The sequence below is a fragment of the Lissotriton helveticus genome, chromosome 4_1 (assembly GCF_964261635.1).
Source record: "Lissotriton helveticus chromosome 4_1, aLisHel1.1, whole genome shotgun sequence".
NCBI lineage: Eukaryota > Metazoa > Chordata > Amphibia > Caudata > Salamandridae > Lissotriton > Lissotriton helveticus.
Genome location: NC_136063.1, coordinates 16,669,049 through 16,692,694, shown reverse-complemented (window position 1 = coordinate 16,692,694; position 23,646 = coordinate 16,669,049). Strand labels below are relative to the sequence as shown.

At 42.0% G+C, this 23,646-nt stretch overlaps 1 protein-coding gene across 1 annotated transcript in view; it reads left to right on the top strand.

The window, feature by feature from the left end:
* Positions 1–23,646, top strand: part of LOC144827822 (multidrug and toxin extrusion protein 1-like) — a 227,396-nt gene that overhangs the window by 114,968 nt on the left and 88,782 nt on the right. Inside the window, exons 8-9 of the mRNA XM_078685988.1 lie at positions 3,311–3,419; positions 13,920–13,995. Coding sequence (XP_078542114.1) covers positions 3,311–3,419; positions 13,920–13,995 — 185 coding nt within the window. The remainder of the gene's footprint in view (positions 1–3,310; positions 3,420–13,919; positions 13,996–23,646) is intronic.

Here is a 23,646-nt window from a genome sequence, read left to right as displayed (position 1 = left end):
CTCACCTTGGAGGTGCCCAGTAAGGGGGCATCTCAGAGGGAAAGCCAGGAAGGGTTCCACAGAGGTATACAGCGCCAAGATACCTTTCAGGTGATAGTGCGCTTTACAAGTATACACACATTTACATTTACATATGGGTCACCTTCTTAATCAGTATCGCTGCACATGTGTATGTTGAATATGTTGCAAAGATTTGTTGTGCTGCCCAATGGGACAGAAACATGTTCAAGCCGGTGGGGCCCAGGTGTGTTTACTGGAGTGTAGCGCAGTGTTTGTCGTCTCATGTCTTATGCGGATTACCTAGTCCCCTGCCATTCCATGTTAGCTAGTTATAACTCGGTAGGCCTGGCTTTGTGCGTCATTCTTGTGGATAGCAACTTGATATTAAGAAGGTTTGCCACTGTGTACTGTCCCTGTGTGCACTGGTTATCTCTCTGCCTATTTGTCATGACTATAGTCACCTTTAGCAACATTCCCTCCTTCCCCCTACCCACATCAGCGTCCCAAACTTGCCGTGTTTGACCTTCGCTCCTCCCACCCAAAAAGTTCCAACTTCAAATTGTTTGCCGTCCTCACCGGTTCGAGGATGCTGTTTCCCTGCAGCTCAGGTTCTCCCTGGTCAGCCGCCTGGAATTATATTTCACGCCACACCACCTCCAGGCCTTTCGCGATATCCACCCGTCCTCTCAGTGGGTGCTTGTTTCTCTTCTCCGGGTGGCTGCCATCTTACGTGGATGTATGATATTACAACGCATGCTTTTACATCGCATGCCTTTACAACGCTGTTTTTACAACGCATGCCTTTACAACGCATAGCGCTTTGGGGTGCTGGATAGTGAATAGTTTAATTTACTATTTCAACTCCAGTCCCCGTGGACACTAGGGAAGGTGTTGGATAGTAAATTCCCTATCCTAGAGCGCCCCCCAGCGCAATGCGTTGTAATGGTTTGCGTTGTAAAAGTTGCGTCGTAAAGGCACTGCGTGGTAACAGTTGCGTTGTAAAGGATGTTTCCCTCTTACGTGCACCACGAGCGCTGTAGGATTTTTGTCTGTTCCCAGTCTCTGCCAGCGAAGGGAGCATCAGCTCACTCCAATCGATGCAGCCGATCTGCTGTCACCATTTCCTTTTCATTATTTTGCGACTCGTGGACATATTGGACAGGATAACTGTGTTTTGTTGTCCCCGGCAGGAAGAGGCTCCCACCAGTGCGGCCATCTTGCTCTTGCGCCCTCCAGCACGCCCCCCCCCCAGTTGTGGAATTTCTAAGCTATTAATGACTCATCCACCTTTATCACAAGGGATGATTTGTCATTGTGAATCCAATGATAGAAAACAACATGAGGCTGCTACACTCTAAGCCGCCTCTGCAACTTAAAGTAATCTCAGCCATTCCCCATGTTAACCCATGGGAAGAGAAAATGTCATTGATAGTGAAAACACACATGAGGGTTCTTCACTGCTTGGGACGGGAACACACACATGTGCCTGCCCTGCCTTTCACCTATCACTTGACCCACCCCCCAGGGCTCACCTTTGGGGTGCTCTAGTGTTATTGAAAAGCACCCTCAGCTTTCTCCAATGATTTCAAAAGGCCAACCTGGGCACTAGTGCAAATGTGCACACACAGGCCTGCAATGGCACACTTAAGACATGTTTGAAAACACCATGATGCTGCTCCCTGTGGTAAGCTAAACATGTCATTTAAATGATATTCAGCAATTCCCCCATGCTGACCCATGGGAAGAGCAGACTTCTTAGGCAGGGAAACCCATGTGGGGATTATTCCCCACCTAGGCAGAGAATACACAAGTGTACCTGCCCTGTCTGTCCCTCACCACTTGCCCCACCCCTCAGGGTTTCCCTAGGGGTCGTCCTAGTGGTAGTGAATGTCCCGCTCAGCTTTGGCAAATGGTTTAGAAATTAAAACATGAGCATAAGTGTGATGGCGCTCACACAGGCCTGCAACAGCAGGCTTGAGACATTTCTTGTGGGTGGCACAGTCAGTGCTGCAGCCCACTAGTAGTCAGTGCAGTATGCAGTATACCTCTTTGCAGGGTACTCACAGAGACACAATAAATACAAGCTCTTTTATTATAAATCCGTTTGAGGTATTTAGATGTATTTATTTATTTATGGGGCCTGGGGAAAGGGGGCAAAGCTAGGGATGCCCTGCCAGGGCCCCTGAAAGCCACTTTCTGACAGCCTTTCCATGTCAGAAAGGATATCATAGAAAGGCTGTGGGGAAAAGGGCCATCATAATCAGGATGGCAGAGCTGAGGCTGACTCTGACGTCTTTATGGGATTATCAACCAGATTCATCATTGAAAAATGGGCTCGTAAAGGGCCAGATTCTGAGAATCTGGCCCTTTGCGAGCGCAATTTTTGCATTTGGGATTCATCATCCCAAATGCAAAAATCGCTAATTGCGAAATCGCATATTTGGGAGGAATTGCATTTAAGGAATCTCTATTTGAGATTGCTTAAATGCAATTCATTAACCATTTATTATTTGCGAATTCGCTATTTCTGGACGCTATTTACCACGAAGTCTGCCTTCGTGGTAAATAGCGAAAACTTAGAAAAATGCACTTCAGTGCATTTTTCTAAGTGGTATGTTACACACAGTGTGCGCAACATCAGGCTAAATTTACATTTCAGGGGTGCTACAGGGTGTCCTTTGGACGCCCCTGCCACCCTTGAAATCGCATCCTTATTTGCGATTAGCAAATTGCTAATCGCAAATAAGGAATAACTCCCCATTCATTCCTATGGGCCTAAAGGCCCATAGGAATGAATGGGGAGTTATTCCTTATTTACGTTTAGCAATTTGCTAATCGCAAATAAGGAACATGTAGAAATCGCAATTATTTTTGCGATTTCTACATGAATCCCGTTTTGCGAGTCTTTAATAGCGATTCCTCGACCCATTGGTATTCAAGCTTCGAAATGTGTAATTATTGTTCGATATTTTTCACATTAAATGCACCATCCAGTGTAGTGTAACTGTGCCTAACCCTTCTTCCTATTCCTACTTCTGTATCAACCAGCACCAGGAAGCTGTTTAGCATGTTGCTATGGTTAAAGACGTCAGCTGGGGTTTTGAGCTCTGGGGTGGGGTTGTTCCCCAGATGGTGCGTTTAAATTGAAAGAGATCGATTTATTTTGTTTTACATTTCTTTTAATGAAAATTAAAAATATAATAATTAATTTCAGTAAATAAGAATGTTACATGGAAGAGCCGGAAGCTGTTAATCGAACTCTTTTTCGACAATTCTGTAAATCGAGAGTAATGTGTTTTTTTTTTTACAGGTACCCTTCGGTATGGGCACTGCTGCCAGCGTCCGGGTGGGCAATGCCCTGGGAGCCGGAAATGCAGAGCAGGCCAAGAGATTCTCATCAGTTGCTTTGCTGAGCACAGGTAGGTTGACTCTTCTCACACCTGAGCACACTTATGCTGAGCTATTAATAGATCAGTGCCTGTGATCAATGTGCATTCAATACACATTAAATGGAAAGAATGTACATCTTGGGCCTCATTTATGAGCCCCTGCGTCACTTTTACGCTGCCGGTGCGTCACTTTTTGTGACACACCAGCAGCGTAAATAATGTGCCTTGTTGCACCATATTTACAAAGTGACGCATCTATGTAGATGCGTCACTTTGTAAACCCCTGCGCCACATTATACCTGCGCCAGGTATAATGTATGCAGGGGGGGCGTGCCCCCGCAAAAAGCCTCGTAGAAGTGACGCAGTGAAATCTATGCGATTTCAGTGCGCCACGTCTAGGACGACGTTGCGTCAAAATCTTGTGCCTGCCTCACAGCAGGCGTAAGACTGGTGCAGGCCCTTTCACATCGGACTTGCCCCATGTGACAGGACGCATTGCTGGAGTAGCGTCACTTTTGTGACACACTCCAGCAATGCGTCACTTTTGTGCTTACAGATACGTCAGAAATACTGACGTATCTGTAACTCCTTGCGCAATGATGCGTCATACTGAAAATATGACGCATCAGGTATGTCGCAAGGAGTGCGCAGTGAAAAGTGACGCATCGCTGCTTTCACGCAGCGATGCATCACTTCTCATAAATGAGGCCCCTTGTGTTTTGTATAGGTAATGAAATGTGCCTCGTACCATCCTATTTACCTTCTTTAGAAAGAATTTTTTCCCAATTGTGAGCAAATGTGAATTTGTAACGACTTTGGATCTAATTTAAAAAAACACAACTTGAACCCATGTGCACAAATGTTTGCATTTACGAATGCAAGACTTGGTATTAAAACACATGTAAACATTGCACCACAAAACGTCCACTAGTAAATCAAAATTAACTGAAGTGGGGTCAAAACATTGTAAGTTCTTTCTGACTAAATATTAGTTTTGAAGTTTGTGAATTGTGATGTGCGAATTAATCTACTCCCTGTCCCAAGGAGGGGGCCATTTAAGGTGGGGAAATCATGAGATATGCGTACAAATACAAACACCTGCGAAATTGTTGATAGTCACACACATTTTCAAGTCACATTCCCATGCTGAATATAGTTACAATTGACCCCGACCCAGGGCAGGTATAAAGCTGTATACAAGGGGGGACAGGGAGAACACATGCCAAGAATTGGGGAGTGCAGGTAGAAGAAGCATCTCCTAAACACTTTTATCTGTGAGAAAAAGAAAAACATTTTCAGTGTAAATTAACTTTTGCAATGTATTTAAATATGTGCTGTAATTCACCTTTTACATATATGCATGTGAAAATATCTTTGCAACGGTGTAACTTGAATTTGACCAAGAATCCAAGAACTCCTCCTGGTTAACAACACACCAACAAGTTGCCCTCATGAACTGTTCATGATTTTAGCCATCACTGACCTGGGCCTAGATGTATCAAGCGTTTTGCGATTCGTTAAGGCCGAAATTCGGCCTTAATGAATCGCAAACTGACATATTGCATCTTTTGGAATGTATGTGAAATTAGCAAAATAAGGAATTGCAAAAAATTGCGATTCCTTATTTTACTTAAGCATTTAAGGAATCGCAATTTTGCGATTCCTTAAATGCCATGTATAAAGCTTTTTTAAATTGCGAATTCAGGTTAAGGAATCGCAAATTAACACCAACTTGAGGTTCGTGTTAATTTGCGAAATCCTTTCAAACACCAAAATTTGGCAATTTTGAGGGTGGCATGTGACACACATACATGCCTATAGGGCATGTATGTGCGCCATATGCACACACATGTAAGTTTCAGGGGTGCAGCAGGGTGTCCATGAGACACCCCTGCACCATTGAAATCATTCTGAAATTGCGATTAGCAAATTGCGGATTCGCAATTTGAGAATTACTTCACAATCATTCCTAAGGGCCTCCTGGCCCATAGGAATGCATGGGAAATTATTCCCTATTTGCGAATTCGCAAAATGTGAATTCGCAAATAAAGAATAATAAGGAATCGCTAAAAAAAAGCGATTATTAACATACATTCCATTTTGCGAATTCTAAATAGCGTTTCGCTAAAAATCGCTATTTAAGATTCTCAAAATGGAATCTTGATACATCTAGGCCCAGAATTGCTAACCTATCATGCAACGCTTACTGTGGGGCGTTGTGTGAAAGGTAGTGAGCAACATGTTACCATCTCTACTAAGAGATTGCACACTTCTGCCCCCTCATAGCAGCGATGCACTTCAGGCAGTCTGGCACCAACTCAGGCGCCCATGGACTGTTTTGCAAGGGTGCCTGTGTAACAAGGACAACTGTTGTTGTGCAAGAAGGAGTGCCTTCCTGCACTAAAACAATCTCTGAGGCAATAATAAAATAACAACAACAAAAGATGTTCCTTCTTGTTACTCTATTCCTGGGGAGGCATAGGGGCACATGCATCAATATTGCATTTTGCGATTCCTTAATTGCGAAAAATAAGGAATCGCAATTAAGGAATTGGAAACTGTAATGCATCAAGAAATCGCTATGAAAATAGCGATTTCTTAAAATTTCTTAATTGCGATTCTCTAATTGAGAATCGCAATTAAGGAATACCTCCCCATCCATTCCTTTGGGACTAGAGGCGCATAGCAATGAATGTGAAGACATTCTTAATTTGTGATTCTCCATTAGAAATTCGCAAATTAAGAATGCAATTTCAAGGGTGCAGGGGTGTCCAAAGGACACCCTGTTGCATCCCTGAAATCCGCTTAGAAGTACATTTTGCCCACTCACATGCCCCAAGGGCATGTGTGTGTGTAATAGGAACTTTGAAAAATGCACATTAGTGCATTTTTCAAAGTTTTCGCAAATTACCATAAAGGTCAACTTCATGGTAATTTGCTCCCCTTATTTGCGAATTCGCAAATTTTTAAAGTTAGATGCATTGCATTTAAGGAATCTCAATTTGAGATTCCTTAAATGCAATCGCAATTTAAGAAATCGCAATTGTGAGATTTCTTAAATTGCGAAAATTACAAAAATGTTAATGCATCCCAAACAATGGAATTGCATTCGCAATCGGCCGAATTTTGCGATTCGCACCATTTACGAATGCAATTTCCATTGATGCATGTGCCCCATAGTGATTACACGCAATCCCAGGTTTAAAAACATTTGTAAGTCTGGCATTGGGGGTGGTAAATCCGTGGGCGAATGTAATTGCAATGTCCATGTCCCTCCCAGGATTAAAAGGTTATGCAATGCAGTGCAAGCCTATGCAGTGGGGTAAATTTTTTTGACAAAGCCATGCAAGGCAGCACAAATTGCCCTTTGCGTGGTTTTGTGTGGATGTCCCACAAAAGTGGTGCAACCATGATACAAAATGTTTGTAAATCTGGTGAAGGTGTTAGTTCCTGCACAAAAAATAGTCCTGCCTGCAATTCAGGCACCCTTGCATCTTGAAACGTTGAGTGCGCCAGTAAGACGAGAGGGCAGGTATGGGCAATGTATTGGTGAAAATGGTGCATTGCTATCCTCTCCCTTTCATGAAGCGAAACACAGCAAGTTGCCTTGACGCATTGCGTGAAGAAAAAGATAAACCTGGGCATTGATTGCCTTGGATTTACCGTTTTCCTCATTTTAACTCTTTTCACGCTGGGCTATTTCCCTCGCGGTGTGGGGGGGAGGGGCCGCGTGCGGCGCCGCGGTGCTCGTGATGAGCCCAGCTTATCATGCTGCACAGTGGAGCTGTGCTCATGACGAGCTGGACTCGTCTTGACTCCACCCACTCAAATAGAACGCCCGCACAGGCGGGGAATTAGCCGCAACTGGGCCGCAGCAGTTATGATGAGCTCAGCTCGTCATGAGCACAGCTCCACTGTGCCTCATGACATGAGCTTGGGAGGGGCTAAAGATAGATTTGTGCTGCCATTTACTTCAACTATTCACCACTGTGTTGTCGCGGATCATTGTTGATCCATTTGATCCATTTTCTTTTTAATATCTACATTTATTTCTTTGCTATTGGGCCTCTATTCTACCATTTGATTCATCTGATTCACTCCTGCGGAGGAGACCCACAATATTCTTAGACTGGAAAGAAAGAGACATTGCTTCCACTTGTTTCCATAACTGTATGTCGTCAGTTATGTCATCATTGGCATATTCGTCTGTGAAACTAAACATCAATACAACAGGAGTTATGATTCTGAGTGGACTTCCCAATATTTGTAGCCCCCTATTTTTGGTAATCCCAGTTTCGGCACTCCCATATCCACTGTGGCAATAGTTTATATTTTGGGCGGTGCAGAGACAGAATATTGAATCAAAAATAAAGAATGACACAAATATTGAGTTAAAAATACGTGGGTCTGAAATATTGACATGCAAATTCTCATGGTCAAGCATATCGATTGTAGGTAAGTACTATCAATGTTAAAAATATATAAGTGTGAAATATTGTTTGCAAAAATATAGTTGTAAAAATATCGATTTTTTATTAATGTTATGTATTTTAGTATATGTTTTATATGTATCAGATGTATGTTTTTGTGTAAAAGAATTATTTGTATGTTTAATATATGTGTTACATTTTTAGTAGTTATTCATTGTTTTTTATTAGATTTTTGAGTTTCTAGTTCCGTAGCGGGTTGTGGGTATATATAGGGGAATAGGATGGGAAGTAATTTAGTTATATAAAATTAATTGATTATTTTTAGCAGTTAACAATATTTTTTTATTTGAATTTTGCGTTTTTAGCTCCGTAGTGGGTTGTAGATTTATAGGGGAATAGGGTGGGAAGTAATTTCATTTTATTACATTTATTATATCTTTTTTTATCTATTAATATCTGTTTAATGTAGATGGTGTAGTGTTAAGTGTGTAAAGCAATTTGTTATTAATTAATATTAATTTGTTGTTAATTAATTTTAATTAGATAATTGGTAACTACTCATGATAATTGTGTAATTAATTTTAGGTGCATGTTGTGGTGTTTATATGAGTAAAGGGTGGTAAGTAATTTGTGTTTAACTAATTAATATATAGTTGTTGATTAATGTTAATTATTTGATTCTTATTTTGTGTAATTTTTTATTTTTTGTGTGTTGTTTTTACTTTTAGAGTGGTAAATGGTGGGTATTAAATACATTTTAATCATTTAATTATTGGTTGTAAATAGAAATGGTATAAAAAATAGTTTAAAAAAATATTTAATTGTGTTTTATATTTATTAGTTTAATATAGGGGTGTGATGTGGATATTATAGTAATAAACATGGGTGTTTTATTATTTGTTTTTAATTATTAAGATTTGTTTCAAATGATAATAAATAAATACAGTTATGTTTTGAAAAAAATATTTTGTTTGTTAATATGTGCTCATTTTAAATAATTATTGCTCAATAAAGTATTTATTCATTTATTTCATATATTATTTGTAGGTGTTTGTTATATGTCATTATATTATATTATATTTACAACAAGGGGTGGTGAGGGACAGAGTCTCTGAATTAAGCAGAATACTCTCACCCTGTCAAGAGATCAGGGCTAGATCCAACACCGTTTTTTAGCTCACTGCACCATCCCAGTTTCAGAACCTGGCTGTATGCAAATTAGTCTGTTCCTGTGCCAGTGCATGATGGGAACAGGGCAAACCAAACTACAAAAGCCAATTCTTACACTGGGAAGGAAACAAGCTTCCGGGGACCGGTTTCTGGCATTACAGCCGTCTTCGGCCCGGCTTGCTTGAATCCTGATGGTGCAATGAGCAAGGGACTCACATCTGAGTATACCCTTCCACGCTTAGGGTGGACAAAATTATTAACAACAAGGGGTGGTGATGGACACCACCCCTTGTTGTTAATAATCCCTTTTTCTCTGATCAGATCTCCATTACTGTACAGGTGTAAGATCACCATCACTGCAGATAATGGTGTGAGATCATTATTACTGGAGATATTACTTCAGATATAGGTGTGAAATCACTATCACTGAAGATAGAAAAAAATCACTATCACTGCAAACATAGGTGTGAAACCATGATTACTGCACATATATGTATGACATCACTATCACTGCTGATAGGTGTGAGATCTCTATCACTGTAAATATTGGTGTGACATCACCATCACTGCACATATAGGTGTGAAATTACTATCACTGCAGATATAGGTAGAAGATCACCATTACATCTAGTATAGGTGTGAGATCACTATCACTACAATAATAAATGTAAGCTCACCATCACTGCAGATATAGGTTTAAGATCACCATCACTGCAGATATAAGCCATCACTGCAGATATAGATGTGAGATTACTCTCACTGCAAATATAGGTATACAATCACTATCACTGCAAAAATAGGTAGGAGATCACTATTACTGCAGATACAGGTGTGGGATCACTATTACTGCAGATATAGGTGTGAAATCACTATCACTGTAGATAGAAAAAAATCACTATCAATGCAGATATAGGTGTGAAACCACGATTACTGCATATATATGTATGGCATCACTATCACTGCTGATAGGTGTGAGATCTCTATCACTGTAAATATTGGTGTGAGATCACCATCACTGCACATATAGGTGTGAAATTACTATCACTGCAGATATAGGTAGAAGATCACCATTACTTCTTGTATAGGTGTGAGATCACTATCACTACAAAAATAAATGTAAGCTCACCATCACTGCAGATATAGGTGTAAGATCACCATCACTGCAGATATAAGCCATCACTGCAGATATAGATGTGAGATTACTCTCACTGCAAATATAGGTATACAATCACTATCACTGCAAAAATAGGTAGGAGATCACTATTACTACAGATATAGGTGTGAGGTCACTATTACTGCAGATATAGGTGTGAAATCACTTTCACTGTAGATATTGGTGTGAGATCAATATCACTACAGATATAGGTGCGAGATCTCGATCACTGTAGATATTGGTGTGAAACCATGATTACTGCACATATATGTATGGCATCACTATCACTGCTGATAGGTGTGAGATCTCTGTCACTGTAAATATTGGTGTGAGATCACCATCACTGCACATATAGGTGTGAAATCACTATCACTGCAGATATAGGTAGATCACCATTACTTCTTGTATAGGTGTGAGATCACTGTCACTACAAAAATAAATGTAAGCTCACCATCACTGCATATAGGTGTAAGATCACCATCACTGCAGATATAAGCCATCACTGCAGATATAGATGTGAGATTACTCTCACTGCAAATATAGGTATACAATCAGTATCACTGCAAAATAAGGAAGGATACCACTATTACTACAGATATAGGTGTGAGATCACTATTACTGCATATATATGTATGGCATCACTATAACTGTAGATATTGGTGTGAGATCAATATCACTACAGATATAGGTGTGAGATCTCGATCACTGTTGATATTGGTGTGAGATCACCATAACTGCAGATATATGTGTGAGATCACTATCACTGCAGATATAGGTATTAGATAACCATTACTTAAGATATAGGTTTAAGATCAACCATCACTGCAGATATAGGTGTGCAATCACTATCACTGCACATATATAAGAGTGAGATCACCATTGCTTCAAATGTAGGTATGAAATTACTAACACTGCAAATATAGATGTGAGATCACTATCACTGAAGATATATAGAATACATATGTGTTCAACATACAACAGGTTAAGCTATTAGCATTGTAAATAACAATTGCCTTTTATTTATCTTTTCCAAACGAAAACAAAAATAAAAGGCATTGTCATTTACAAACTGTACAACACAAAACAGTATAAATGCGAGACCAATGAGGAGGTCAATTTACCTAAGGGTACAGTCATCAGACTTGACAGAGCCCTTCGAGCGTTTAGCAACCTTTTGAACTACATCACTAGCCTTAGGTTTTCCCATGACATATGAATAGAACAGATAAGACCATCAGTAAAAACAATTGTATTAACCTGGCTATCACAGCTGTCACGCCCTGCACAAATACAATAAAATACAGTAGACAGTAAACAAATGAATGCAATATATCCAAAACCATGCTCTTTAGATCAGGATCACAAAGTAAATTTAAAAAACAATAAAATACAGTAGACAGTAAACAAATGAATGCAATATATCCAAAACCATGCTCTTTAGATCAGGATCATAGAGTAAATAAAAAAAAAACAATAAAATACTGTAGACAGTCAACAAATGAATGCCATATATCCAAAACCATGCTCTTTAGATCAGGATCACAAAGTACATTTGAAAAAACAATAAAATACAGTAGACAGTAAACAAATGAATGCAATATATCCAAAACCATGCTCTTTAGATCAGGATCACAAAGAAAATTTAAAAAAAACAATAAAATGCAGTAGACAGTGAGCAAATGAATGCAATATATCCAAAACCATGCTCTTTAGATCAGGATCACAAAATAAATTAAAAAAAACCAATAAAATACAGTAGACAGTAAACAAATGAATGCAATATATCCAAAACCATGCTCTTTAGATCAGGATCACAAAGTAAATTTAAAAAAACAATAAAGTACAGTAGACAGTAAACAAATGAATGCAATATATCCAAAACCATGCTCTTTAGATCAGGATCACAAAGTAAATTTAAAAAAACAATAAAGTACAGTAGACAGTAAACAAATGAATGCAATATATCCAAAACCATGCTCTTTAGATCAGGATCACAAAGTAAATTTAAAAAAACAATAAAATACAGTAGACAGTAAACAAATGAATGCAATATATCCAAAACAATGCTCTTTAGATCAGGATCACAAAGAAAATTTAAAAAAACAATAAAATACAGTAGACAGTGAGCAAATGAATGCAATATATCCAAAACCATGCTCTATAGATCAGGATCACAAAGTAAATTTAAAAAAACAATAAAATACAGTAGACAGTAAACAAATGAATGCAATATATCCAAAACAATGCTCTTTAGATCAGGATCACAAAGAAAATTAAAAAAACAATAAAATACAGTAGACAGTGAGCAAATGAATGCAATATATCCAAAACCATGCTCTATAGATCAGGATCACAAAATAAATTTAAAAAAAAAACAATAAAATACAGTAGACAGTAAACAAATGAATGCAATATTTCCAAACCATGCTCTTTAGATCAGGATCCCAAAGTAAATTTAAAAAAACAATAAAATACAGTAGACAGTAAACAAATGAATGCAATATATCCAAAACCATGCTCTTTAGATCAGGATCACAAAGTACATTTAAAAAAACAAAAAGCACACAGTCTCCAGGACCAGTTCATACAAAGTAGCTTTAGGGCCAAGTTCTCCATCGAAAGATGGATAGATAAGTGTGATGGCACCTTTATGGCCATAAACGCTTGACCAAGGGAGCGGCCCAGCCTCCTCCAGGCTCTGATGTATGTGGATGGGCCTACCCTTCGCCTAGGCTTTGCCCAAGCGCGTCCTGCTCTTCAAGATGTCTAGTAACTCTTTATCTGCATGCCTGCAAGAGTCCCCGTCTCCTTGTCTTAACGATAGTGGGGCTTGAAGTCCCCAGCGATGAAGTGAGCAGTTTTCATGAAGAGCCAACCCCTCGGCAGCAGTAACTGAGTTGTACCACACAGCAAGATGTTTTGAAGTGTCTTATTTGTGTCTCTCCACCAGGCCCAGTGACCTTGCTCCAGTGATGGACCGGGAAGCTTGCAGTCCCCCAAAAATGCACTGAGCAGTTTTCTGGGCACATAACCCCTTGGTAGCAGTAACTGAGTCATTTGGAATAGTATACCAGGGGACCTGCACCCAGCACCCATTTTAGGCTTACTACTAAGAATGTTGGTGAATATGGGGAGTACAATAAAGGATATAATGTCTGTGTATGTCTATGTATTGGTATTTATTAAGCGCATATATCACCTGTAGGTCTCATAGTGCTAGCAGAGAGTCAGAAACCTACGAAGTACAGGCAGAGCATTAGAAAAACCACGTTTTAAGAGCTTTACAAAAGGATTTGTGGTTAGTTTCTAGACAAAGCTGTAGAGGTAGTGTATTCCATAGCTCTAGTGCAATTCTGGAAAAGGATTTACAGCCGTTCCTTACAGTGTCGACTTTGCGTATGGTTAAAAGGTGTTTACTGTTAGAGCAGAGAGTTCTAATTGGCTGGTATTTGGTCCGTTTTTTTGCTAAGTAGATTGGTCCATTGTTGTTGAGTGTCTTATGAATCAGGCAACATTTCTTGAAATTAATCCTCTTTCTGATATAAGCACAATCATCAGGAGATCTAAAACTCATACTTTACAATTTTGAATTGGTGAATCAGGCCCATTGTGTCTGCTTATTGCATTATGAGAAATAGTGGATTCCGCATTTTAATAATAAAAGAAAGTCTGCAAAAGTGAACCATTGATCAAAAGGATACCATTCAAACAGGACATTTATGCACAATAGTCACAGGTCAGAGAAATGTATGTTGACGAATGACTCTTATTTTTCAGTTATTTTGATTACTGTTGATGTCGCTCTGGTAGCAGCATCAAGAACGGTGATTGCAAGACTCTTCACCACTGACGAGTGAGTATTCACGGTTTATTGAAAAAAATTTTTTTTTGATCAATCATCTAATTGTTGATCAGATTTATTTGAAATTGGTCAGTCCATGTAATGCAATGCCTTGCAAGGCTTTCTTCCTCTTTAGGAATTCAAGGAACCTGATGAACATGTCAAGAAAATCAATATAAATTGTTGATTTTCTTTAACCACATCGCTGCGGCGGCTATTCCGCCGCAGCGCTAAGGGGGCGGGGAGACCCATGCTGGTGACGGAACCGCTCCGTCACCAGCCGCGGTTGAGCTGTGCTCATGTTGAGCGGTTCCGTCATGGCCCCGCCCACTTAATAGAACTCCCCGCGCAGGCGCGAAATCAGCGCTGCACAGGCGCGTCGGGCGGACCATGACGGAACCGCTCCATCATCAGCACAGCGCCACCGCGGCTGATGACGGAGCGGTTCCGTCATCAGCACGGAAAGGGTTAACATTCATGGTTGAGTATGCCTAATCAAGAGGATAGTTATCATGGCAGGAATATGCAAATGAGCTCTTTTATTCATGGGGAATTCCCCAAAGAGAACACGTATTGTAACCAATTTGAAGGAACAAATGCTGCTGACCAAGGCTTAGCACCTCAATTTCTTAAGTACTTGAATTATTGAATGTCTGTGCAAACACACGCCGCACTTTTACTCCACTGGAAACCAGATAATGCGATTCAAAAGAACAGGGATGGTGCACCAGGATGAAGTCAAAATAAACCGTGTGTATTCCAAAAATAGGTTTTTTATAAGATCTTCACTTAAAAGTAGGACATCAGCCAACGCGTTTCGTTCCAGGTGGAACTTCGTCAGGGCAGGAATATATTCAAAGCGCGTTCAGCATTCCACAGCTATCCACGTTAATCAAATCTTCTCGACAGAACCAAGGAAGTCCTTGCGCAATGTGATATGAGTCTATACTTCAAGGTATTGAAAGAAGAATCCAAGGGTCAAAATAGCAGCCAATAGGGCCACATTTGGGTCACCAAATACCGGTCGGTAACGGCCGATTTCGGCCGCTACCGACCGGTATTTGGTGATTGAGATGTAGGGGGCCTACATTTTACAGAATCAGTAAATTTACGGAATCGGGAAATCAATATGTAGGTGGCACTGGAAATAGTGCCACAGGCCCCTAAGAATTCGTTATTTACCATCACATATTATGTCATGTTAAATAAAGAATTCCTGTGTACATGCACATCCGTGCATGTACACCTGTGCCCTTAGGGCATGTATGTGTGCCACATGGCACACAAGCCAGAATCAGGGGTGCAACAGGGTGTCAAAGTGACACCCTGTCCCCCTTGTAAATTCGGTAATTTTACCGAATCGGTATTTACCGATTCGGTAATTGACATTGGTTCCTATGGGCCTCGAGGCCCATAGGAATCAATTGCAAAAAACACAGTTGATGGACAGAATGTAGAACAATGTCATACATTCACCCCAGTACAAGGATCTGGGCCTAAATCCATCGTTTTTTTGCACTCTACACCACCCTGGGTTAGACACTGGCTATATGCAAATCAGCTCTGACCCTGTGCCTCATGGGAACAGTCCAGTCCGAACTACCAAGCCATGTCTTTCCCAGACCGGAATCAAGCATCCAAGGACCGGTTTCTGGCTATCAGCCTTCATCAGCCTGGATAGCTTGACTCCAGTGGTGTGGAGAGCCTGGGACTCACGTCTGAGCATACCCAGCCCACTCGGGGTGAAAATTGCAAAAAACACAGTTGATGGACAGAATGTAGAACAATGTCATACATTCACCCCAGTACAAGGACCCTGTTCCCATGGGGCACAGGGTCAGTGCTGATTTGCATATCGCCATTGTCTAACCCAGGGTGGCGTGGATTGGAAAAACGATGGATTTGGGCCCAGATCTTTGGACTGGGGTGAATGTGTGACATTGATCCACATTCTGTCCATCATTGTTGTGTTTGCAGTTACCGCCATAGGAATCAATGGCAATTACCTAATCGGTAAATACCGATTCTGTAATTACCGAATGTTACAGATGTGGTAACAAAAACGGTAAAAATACCTACATAGCATTTACCGATTTGTAAATACCGAATCGGTAAAATTCGGTATTTACTAATCAGTAAATGCCATTTACCTACATCGGGCCCAATGTTCCTTGCGTAATGTGATTTTAGTCTATACTTCAAAGTATTGGAAGAAGAATCCAAGGGCCGATAGAACAGTCGGTGTTCCTGTTATATTTAGTCAGTCGGGATCTCAGTGGTAATCCCTCATGCAGAATTTGAATTGAAACTCTAATAAAGAACCTATTTTTGGAATACACAGGGTTTATTCTGACTTCATCCTGGTGCACTATCTCTCTTCTTTTGAGAACACATATTGTATACACTACCCTGAAGTATGGGAATGTGGGTGGCCCCCTTGCTTTCCTTGTTTGAAAACGGGCTTGCACCTCCCCCTTGAAGGATAGGGTGGACACAGACTTGCGGGGGCGGTTGCTGGCGCTCCGCCCTCCCTATAATTTGTATTACTGCTGCCCTTTGCTTCCATCGCGAGCAATTTGAGTGCTTTGCTTCATTCATAAATACTATCAATTAAGTTAGAATTACTTTAAGCCAGGATTCCAAAATCGTGTGTTCCAGTGTTTTTCAGCACAAAGAGGCTCATGCTAATCCTTGCATTAAATGCAAAAGTAATTTACAGAGTGATCATATATACATGAAGGCACTCATATTGGCAGTGATGTGCGCACAGATCAAAAATAATGTGTGCACAAAAAATCCTTAAATTCACCTTTTGCCCTTCCTCACCACTTTCATGTTCCACCAGCCACTACTGCAGACTTGCAAACTGTGACCAAACACCCTCAAATGTAAGATTGGGGGTTCTCACAAACAGTGGGCTTGGATGTCGGTCAGGAATGCCTTCTCTCGTTCACTCCTCAGGTGGGTGATTCAGTCTACCACTCAAACAGGTAGGTCACTTACAAGAATACATCGAATTTATGGTGGAATTATCTGCTGCGTTCATGAGTCCAGAGCAGTTTTTTGTACATGTGAGTTCTACTTATGTGCTCATAAGAACGTGTAATTCGGGCTTTTCAATTAATAATAAAAAAGTTTCAGACTTACACTCTTGACCTACACGAGAGTTTTGCATGCTACCCCTTTTGTGGCAGGAACTGATAAAAAGGTAATTCCACATAGTACCCGACACATCTATAGGTCGCGTTGTCTGGGGATTAGTGCTAGTTGTTTATAATATGCCCCTTAATATTTTAATTTGATTTTACTCGAAGGTATCACATGGTAACAAATAGATAAAGCAGTTGGAAATGATATCTTTTTGATCAGTGCTACGGTACCTACAGCAATGCAACCTATGTGTCTATGAGATCGTGTGTTGTGTTTTTTAAAGATTTTTTAAAGATCGGTGCCTGCCGCTTTGTGCATGTAAATGCTGGGGGGTACCATAGGTACCCCCCATGTGCACCTCCCACCCCCGACACCCTGGGGCCCCACAACGGGCCCCCAAACACAAAAGACCACATGCTTTTCCACGTTGGACAAGCATGTTTCCGCATGCATCCTAATATGGCTGGCGATGTCCAGCAGACACCGCCACCATATTTGCCAGCACACACCGCGGATCAGCGGCGGACGGACTTGCCGTCTGCCGCTGATCCCACCGCCATCCTAATATGGCGGTGGGTGTTCCAAATGTCCGCAGCGGTGAATCCGCATCCTCCAGGCTGGCGGTGGCTTCCGCCGGCCTGGAGGATGCGGATTCACCGCCATCCTAATCGGCCCCATAATCTGTTAATATTACCCCAGTATCTCAATGAATCTAACGTCAAGGCCGTGTACCAAACCCTCTCTCCACTGTTTTGGGAAATGTTGCTAGCAAATGTTAAAAAAATGAAGTCTGACATTGCACAGATAGTCTGCAGCCCTTCTTTTGTGTTGAAATGAATCATTTCCCCATCAAGTCAGTATTATTTTCTAGCTTTCTGATTTGCAATAGAGCATCATCTGCATACAAGAAGACGCGATATTCACTATCTCCAGACCGAAGGTCCATGTCTGCAGAGTTTTCTCTGTCACGATTCACCCTCAATATATAGTACATCCAGACATTCCTCCTGTGGGCTTATTGTCTCGACCAATGTTTGATTGAGGTGCTCACCTTTCCCATATCGCCTGACTTTCATGTTTTCTTAAGTATTTAATTTCACAAGCAGATTCTGCTATTGTAAAAAAATGTATATGAAATATATAGAACATGTATTTGCTATATGCAACAGACAAATGATGGCAGTGGTTATCCAAGGTAGCCAGCACCTCCTTTAGGTTTGCATGTTCAGTAAATTGAAAAAAAAGTCCTTTCTAAGCGTGCTCTATGTCCCTGTACCGTGCCACCCACAGTACTACACAATGCATACAGAAGTCTCTCTCTATATATATATACACAATCCAACATAGACAGAGCACAGCACAAATAAGTATATAGCTGACTATCCACAGTCAGTCTAGTTATTTAATAGAAAACATGCATCAATTATTGGTCCAACAACAGTTCTTCATCACAGTCATAACAGTGTAAATAACATTGATTCAGCCACGGCTGTGGCTTAATCAATGTTATTTACACTGTTACGACTGTGATGTATTTGCTATATATCCCTTAGTGCGCTAGTGTGCCTAGTGTTTTACAGATTTCCTTCACTACATCTGTTTGTTTGTCAGATTCTCCTAATAAAGGCTTTTCAAGGTCCCTGGCATCACAGCAGTGCTCTAGAGAGACCTTTAAAAAGCAGTATTCACCAGCGGGTGTCTTAACTCCTCTTTCAAACCATGTCCCATTCCCAGAAGCTTCATCTAGTGTTTGGAGTAGTATGTGTAGCCCATGAACTTGATTTTCTGAAACTCCACACATCAGTGAGGTCAGATACTTCCAGTACATCATGGATTAGATGTGCTGCAGCTGGAGTGGCCAGACTGTGGTTGGTGGTTTGTTTTGTGTTGGGTCAAGAATGATTTTTAGGTCTCCCCTGGGCTGAAAAGAGCATGGATCTGTGCATATGCAAATAGTTGCTACTTTGTTGAAAAATCCAGGGCAATCAGTATTTGGCACTATATGTGTTTATCATCGTAAAATGAGTGTCTGCAAGTACTTCTTGAAAGAGGAACATGATCTCAACATAGGATTCCAGTCTTCTAGTGTTTGTTGAGTCCAGTATACCTTTGATCAGATAGTTATTGCAGGCGATTGTGCTACCATGTCTTTTTTCTTAAGCTGGTTTCTAATATAGCCTTATAGCCCGCCGTAGCGGGCTATACTGGCTATTAAAGGCCCGCTGAATCGTTAAAGGCCCGAGCCAAAGGCGAGGGACTTTAACGAGACAGCGGGACTTTAATTGCCGGTATACCCCTGCTACGAAGGGCTATAAGGCTATTAGAACATTCTGCCACTAGAGGACAGAATGTTCTAACAAATTAACAAAGGGTTCTCGAAGCTCGAGGAGATATAAATCCCCTCGAGCTTGGAGAAGCCTTTGTAGAACATTGGAATGTTGCTCTGCGGGCCTTTGCCGGCCCGTAGAAGCAGGGAGCACTCCACTGTCAGCAATGGAGCTCCCAACATTCCAATGTTCTAAAAATGTTTCCAATTTCAGGAGTTCTTCACCTGTCGATGTGACATTTTCTTTTGCCTCATACATGGGTCTGTTGTGTGAAGTCTTTTTCATATATCTGTGTTCATGTTCACAAAGTCTTCATCTTTCTGCTTCTCAGTGTATGCCATGGGCTGGTCCCTTCAAATTAAAGGACAATTTGTGTATTGTCCCCTTTTTCCACAATACTACACTCAGCTACTTTCTCGAGGCAGTCCTTGATTGGTCACATCACTCTTCAGCTGTCTGGAAGAATGCTGAGTACCGGGTGTGTTTCTTGGCAGGAATTTTACATGGTCATGTGCATGATGGTTGCGCAGTTCCTGCTGTCACTAGGCACCCAAGAAAATAAGTGTCTTTCAAATGATGACACAATTTGTAGCCAGTTGTTTATGTTCAATTTATTTTATATCCCTAGTAAGGCTTGTGAATTTCCTACTATAAATTCCATCACATTTCACCCCATTGGAGTTGGCTGTACTGAGGATGAGAACATATTGTATTTAGCACTTAAGATTTTAATTCTTATCCCCTCCCGTTAGAATGTGTTGTTAAGATGGCATGAGGCGGGGCAGTCAAAGGGCACAGATTACCTCTCCCCTCATTATTGCCATACTGTGGGTAGTGAAGCAGGAGTCTGCGCTTTCTCGGCCTGAAGCCCGGGGCCGCTCCTCTGTTGAAACTTAGCAAAGTTTCCACTCCTCTGTATCGAAGTCACCAGCTGGGAGGCCTCAATGCCCAGCATCACCTTCCTCAAGTTTCTTTGAGAGTTTTGGGGAAGATGAGTTATTTGAAGCTTGGCAAATTGGCGGTCTAATGGCTGGGGCAGATTGTCCCTGATGCGCTGGGAGTTTTTCAGCAGGCTGTGGTGGACATTTGTAGGCCTGGGCAGAAAATTCTGTTCCGCTTGAGGAATTTGAGAAATTTGGGTAATTTCGGGTTCCACGGAGAACACGGAATTGCAAACAAATTCAGCAATCCGTGGCTTCGCAGAATTGTTTGCTTTTTTGCTATTTCAAAATGCTTGTTCGTGAGATATTTCTCCCGAGCACGCAAACAGCATTTGCGAACAGGAAAAAAAGCATTGTGAACGGGCGGAACAAGCAATACAGCATGTTCGCAGAACTTTTGTGTGCTCGCAGAGATTTTTTACCATTTTGCAGAGCTTGGCCGCGGTGGGACTACGCAAATGCCGCCCACCCCTAGACATTTGCATTTTCTGCCAATGTGTAGGGTACATTTCTTACCTTGGAACTCCGTATTTAAATGGTAGACCTGGACAGAAAAAAGCTGGCTTATATGCCATTGGAAGGACTATCCTCAACTGGATGTTCCTACTTGAGGCATGTCCCCAATTAGTTGCTCTGCGGAGAGTGTTTTCACTGTCAGAGTTAGCTCTTGCTTCCCAGTCAGAATCACATCTGCTCCCAAAAAATCTGTATGACAGAGGTGGGCAGACATATCTCGGCTCATTTCAGGTAGATGTCCCGTTACTGCCCACCTTTGCAACAGGTTCTGTTACTTTGGCTAATCAATGTCTCCATTACAAGTTTTATTTCTAACTTTTTTTGTGTTGTCCCTGTTTTTTTACCTTTGCAATTCCTATTGTGTATAGCACATGTTTCTCATTTTTAATTAAAAACTTGTTTTACTTACTTTTTATTGAAAAATCATAGATTTTTATCCATTGCTTTTTTTAGCACCTAAATGGTAAATTTCTACTACCTATAAAGATTCCCTCTTTATGCTTGTTAATCCTCTTTCGGAATGCTATTTGGCAGATAGGTTCTAGGGGCCTCAACTGTGGTACAAAACCTTTCACATTTGACTCTCAGGGTAGCAAAGGCAAGCAGTCACATGATTCTCAGGGAAGTAGTTTGGGGTGCTTGATCTTAGAGTTAACTGTTAACTATCAGTCCAATAAATTCAACGCACAGTCTAGATCTTGTCTTTCCAAGACAGAAAGTGCTTTAATCACATACGTGAACTTAATACTACACATTCCCAGTAGCCACACAAGCCAGTGTCTCAGATATTGATTCTCTTGAAAGAACTACACTCTCCCTGTTCCCTCTTCTTCCTCAGGCTCCTCCCTGCCATGAGTTCCCCATCTCTGGAAGTGAGGCAATCACGTAAATCAAGCAAGGTGAAATCTCAGGCTAATAGTCAAATGCACATGTAGGGCTTAGTTTGGCAGATGAGATATTCTATCAAAACATGGCAGCTGTCCCTTCCTCCATATTGCAAGTGATATAAGCCATACTACACTTCCAATACTGCAGCTGGGATATCCACAATATTTTGACAGTGTATCCAACCCACGAAACTCTACACAGGGCTTTTTGTCTGTAAATATTATGTTATTATGATAAGGCTGGTGCATTTTAAGTCCTCGTTTTCCTCTGATTTGAAAGACTGCCACCCCGAATGTTTCCTGCAGGGAATGTTGCGAGCCGATAGTTCACTGCATTGAGAAGGAAACCAGTCATGGGCCACATCTCTCAGTGCACCCATCTAGCCTCAGTCTATGGATCCGCTGCAGCAGTATGGGTGCAGACCCAGTCGTGAAGGTCTCTACAGGGGTGCAATCATGGGGCCCAACCAGTGTTAACGGCAGCAGAAGCGTGAGTCAAGCCAAGGGTGGTCACAGACGTTTCTGCCCTGATAGGACCACAGTTTGCGCAGCCCTTGTTTGGTACAACTTGATCATGACAGCTGCAGCTCCCATCTGGGCCTTTGTCACCCGTACGGTTCCAGCCCTCATCTGGGACTGCAGCAGTCACACAGTTACGGCACTCATCTGGGACTGCAGCAGTCACACAGTTACAGCACTAATCTGGGACTGCAGCAGTTGCGGCACTCATCTGGGACTGCAGCAGTCACACAGTTACGGCACTCATCTGGAACTGCAGCAGTCACACAGTTACGACACTCATCTGGGACTGCAGCAGTCACACAGTTCCGGCACTCATCTGGGACTGCAGCAGTCACACAGTTGCGGCACTCATCTGGGACTGCATCAGTCACACAGTTACGGCACTCATCTGGGACTGCAACAGTCACACAGTTGTGGCATTCATCTGGGACTGCAGCAGTCACACAGTTATGGCACTCATCTGGGACTGCAGCAGTCACACAGTTACAGCACTCGTCTAGGACTGCAGCAGTTGCGGCACTCATCAGGGACTGCAGCAGTCACACAGATACGGCACTCGTCTGGGACTGCAGCAGTTGCGGCACTCATCTGGGACTGCAGCAGTCACACAGTTACGGCACTCATCTGGGACTGCAACAGTTGCGGCACTCATCTGGGACTGCAGCAGTCACACAGATACGGCACTCGTCTGGGACTGCAGCAGTCACACAGTAGCGGCACTCATCTGGGACTGCAGCAGCCACACAGTTGCGGCACTCATCTGGGACTGCAGCAGTCACACAGTTACAGCACTCATCTGGGACTGCAGCGGCCACACAGTTGCGGCACTCATCTGGGACTTCAGCAGTCACACAGTTACAGCACTCATCTTGGACTGCAGCAGTCACACAGTTACGGCACTCATCTTGGACTGCAGCAGTCACACAGTTACAGCACTCATCTGGGACTGCAGCAGTCACACAGTAGCAGCACTCATCTGGGACTGCAGCAGTCACACAGTTCCCGCCCTCATCTGGGACTGCAGCAGCCACACAGTTGCGGCACTGATCTGGGACTGCAGCAGTCACACAGTTACGGCACTCATCTGGGACTGCATCAGTCACACAGTAGCAGCACTCATCTGGGACTGCAGCAGTCACACAGTTCCCACCCTCATCTGGAACTGCAGCAGTCACACAGTTACGGTACCCATCTGGGCCTTCGGCAGTCACACAGTTCCCGCCCTCATCTGGGACTGCAGCAGCCACACAGTTGCGGCACTCATCTGGGACTGCAGCAATCACACAGTTACGGCACTCATCTGGGACTGCAGCAGTCACA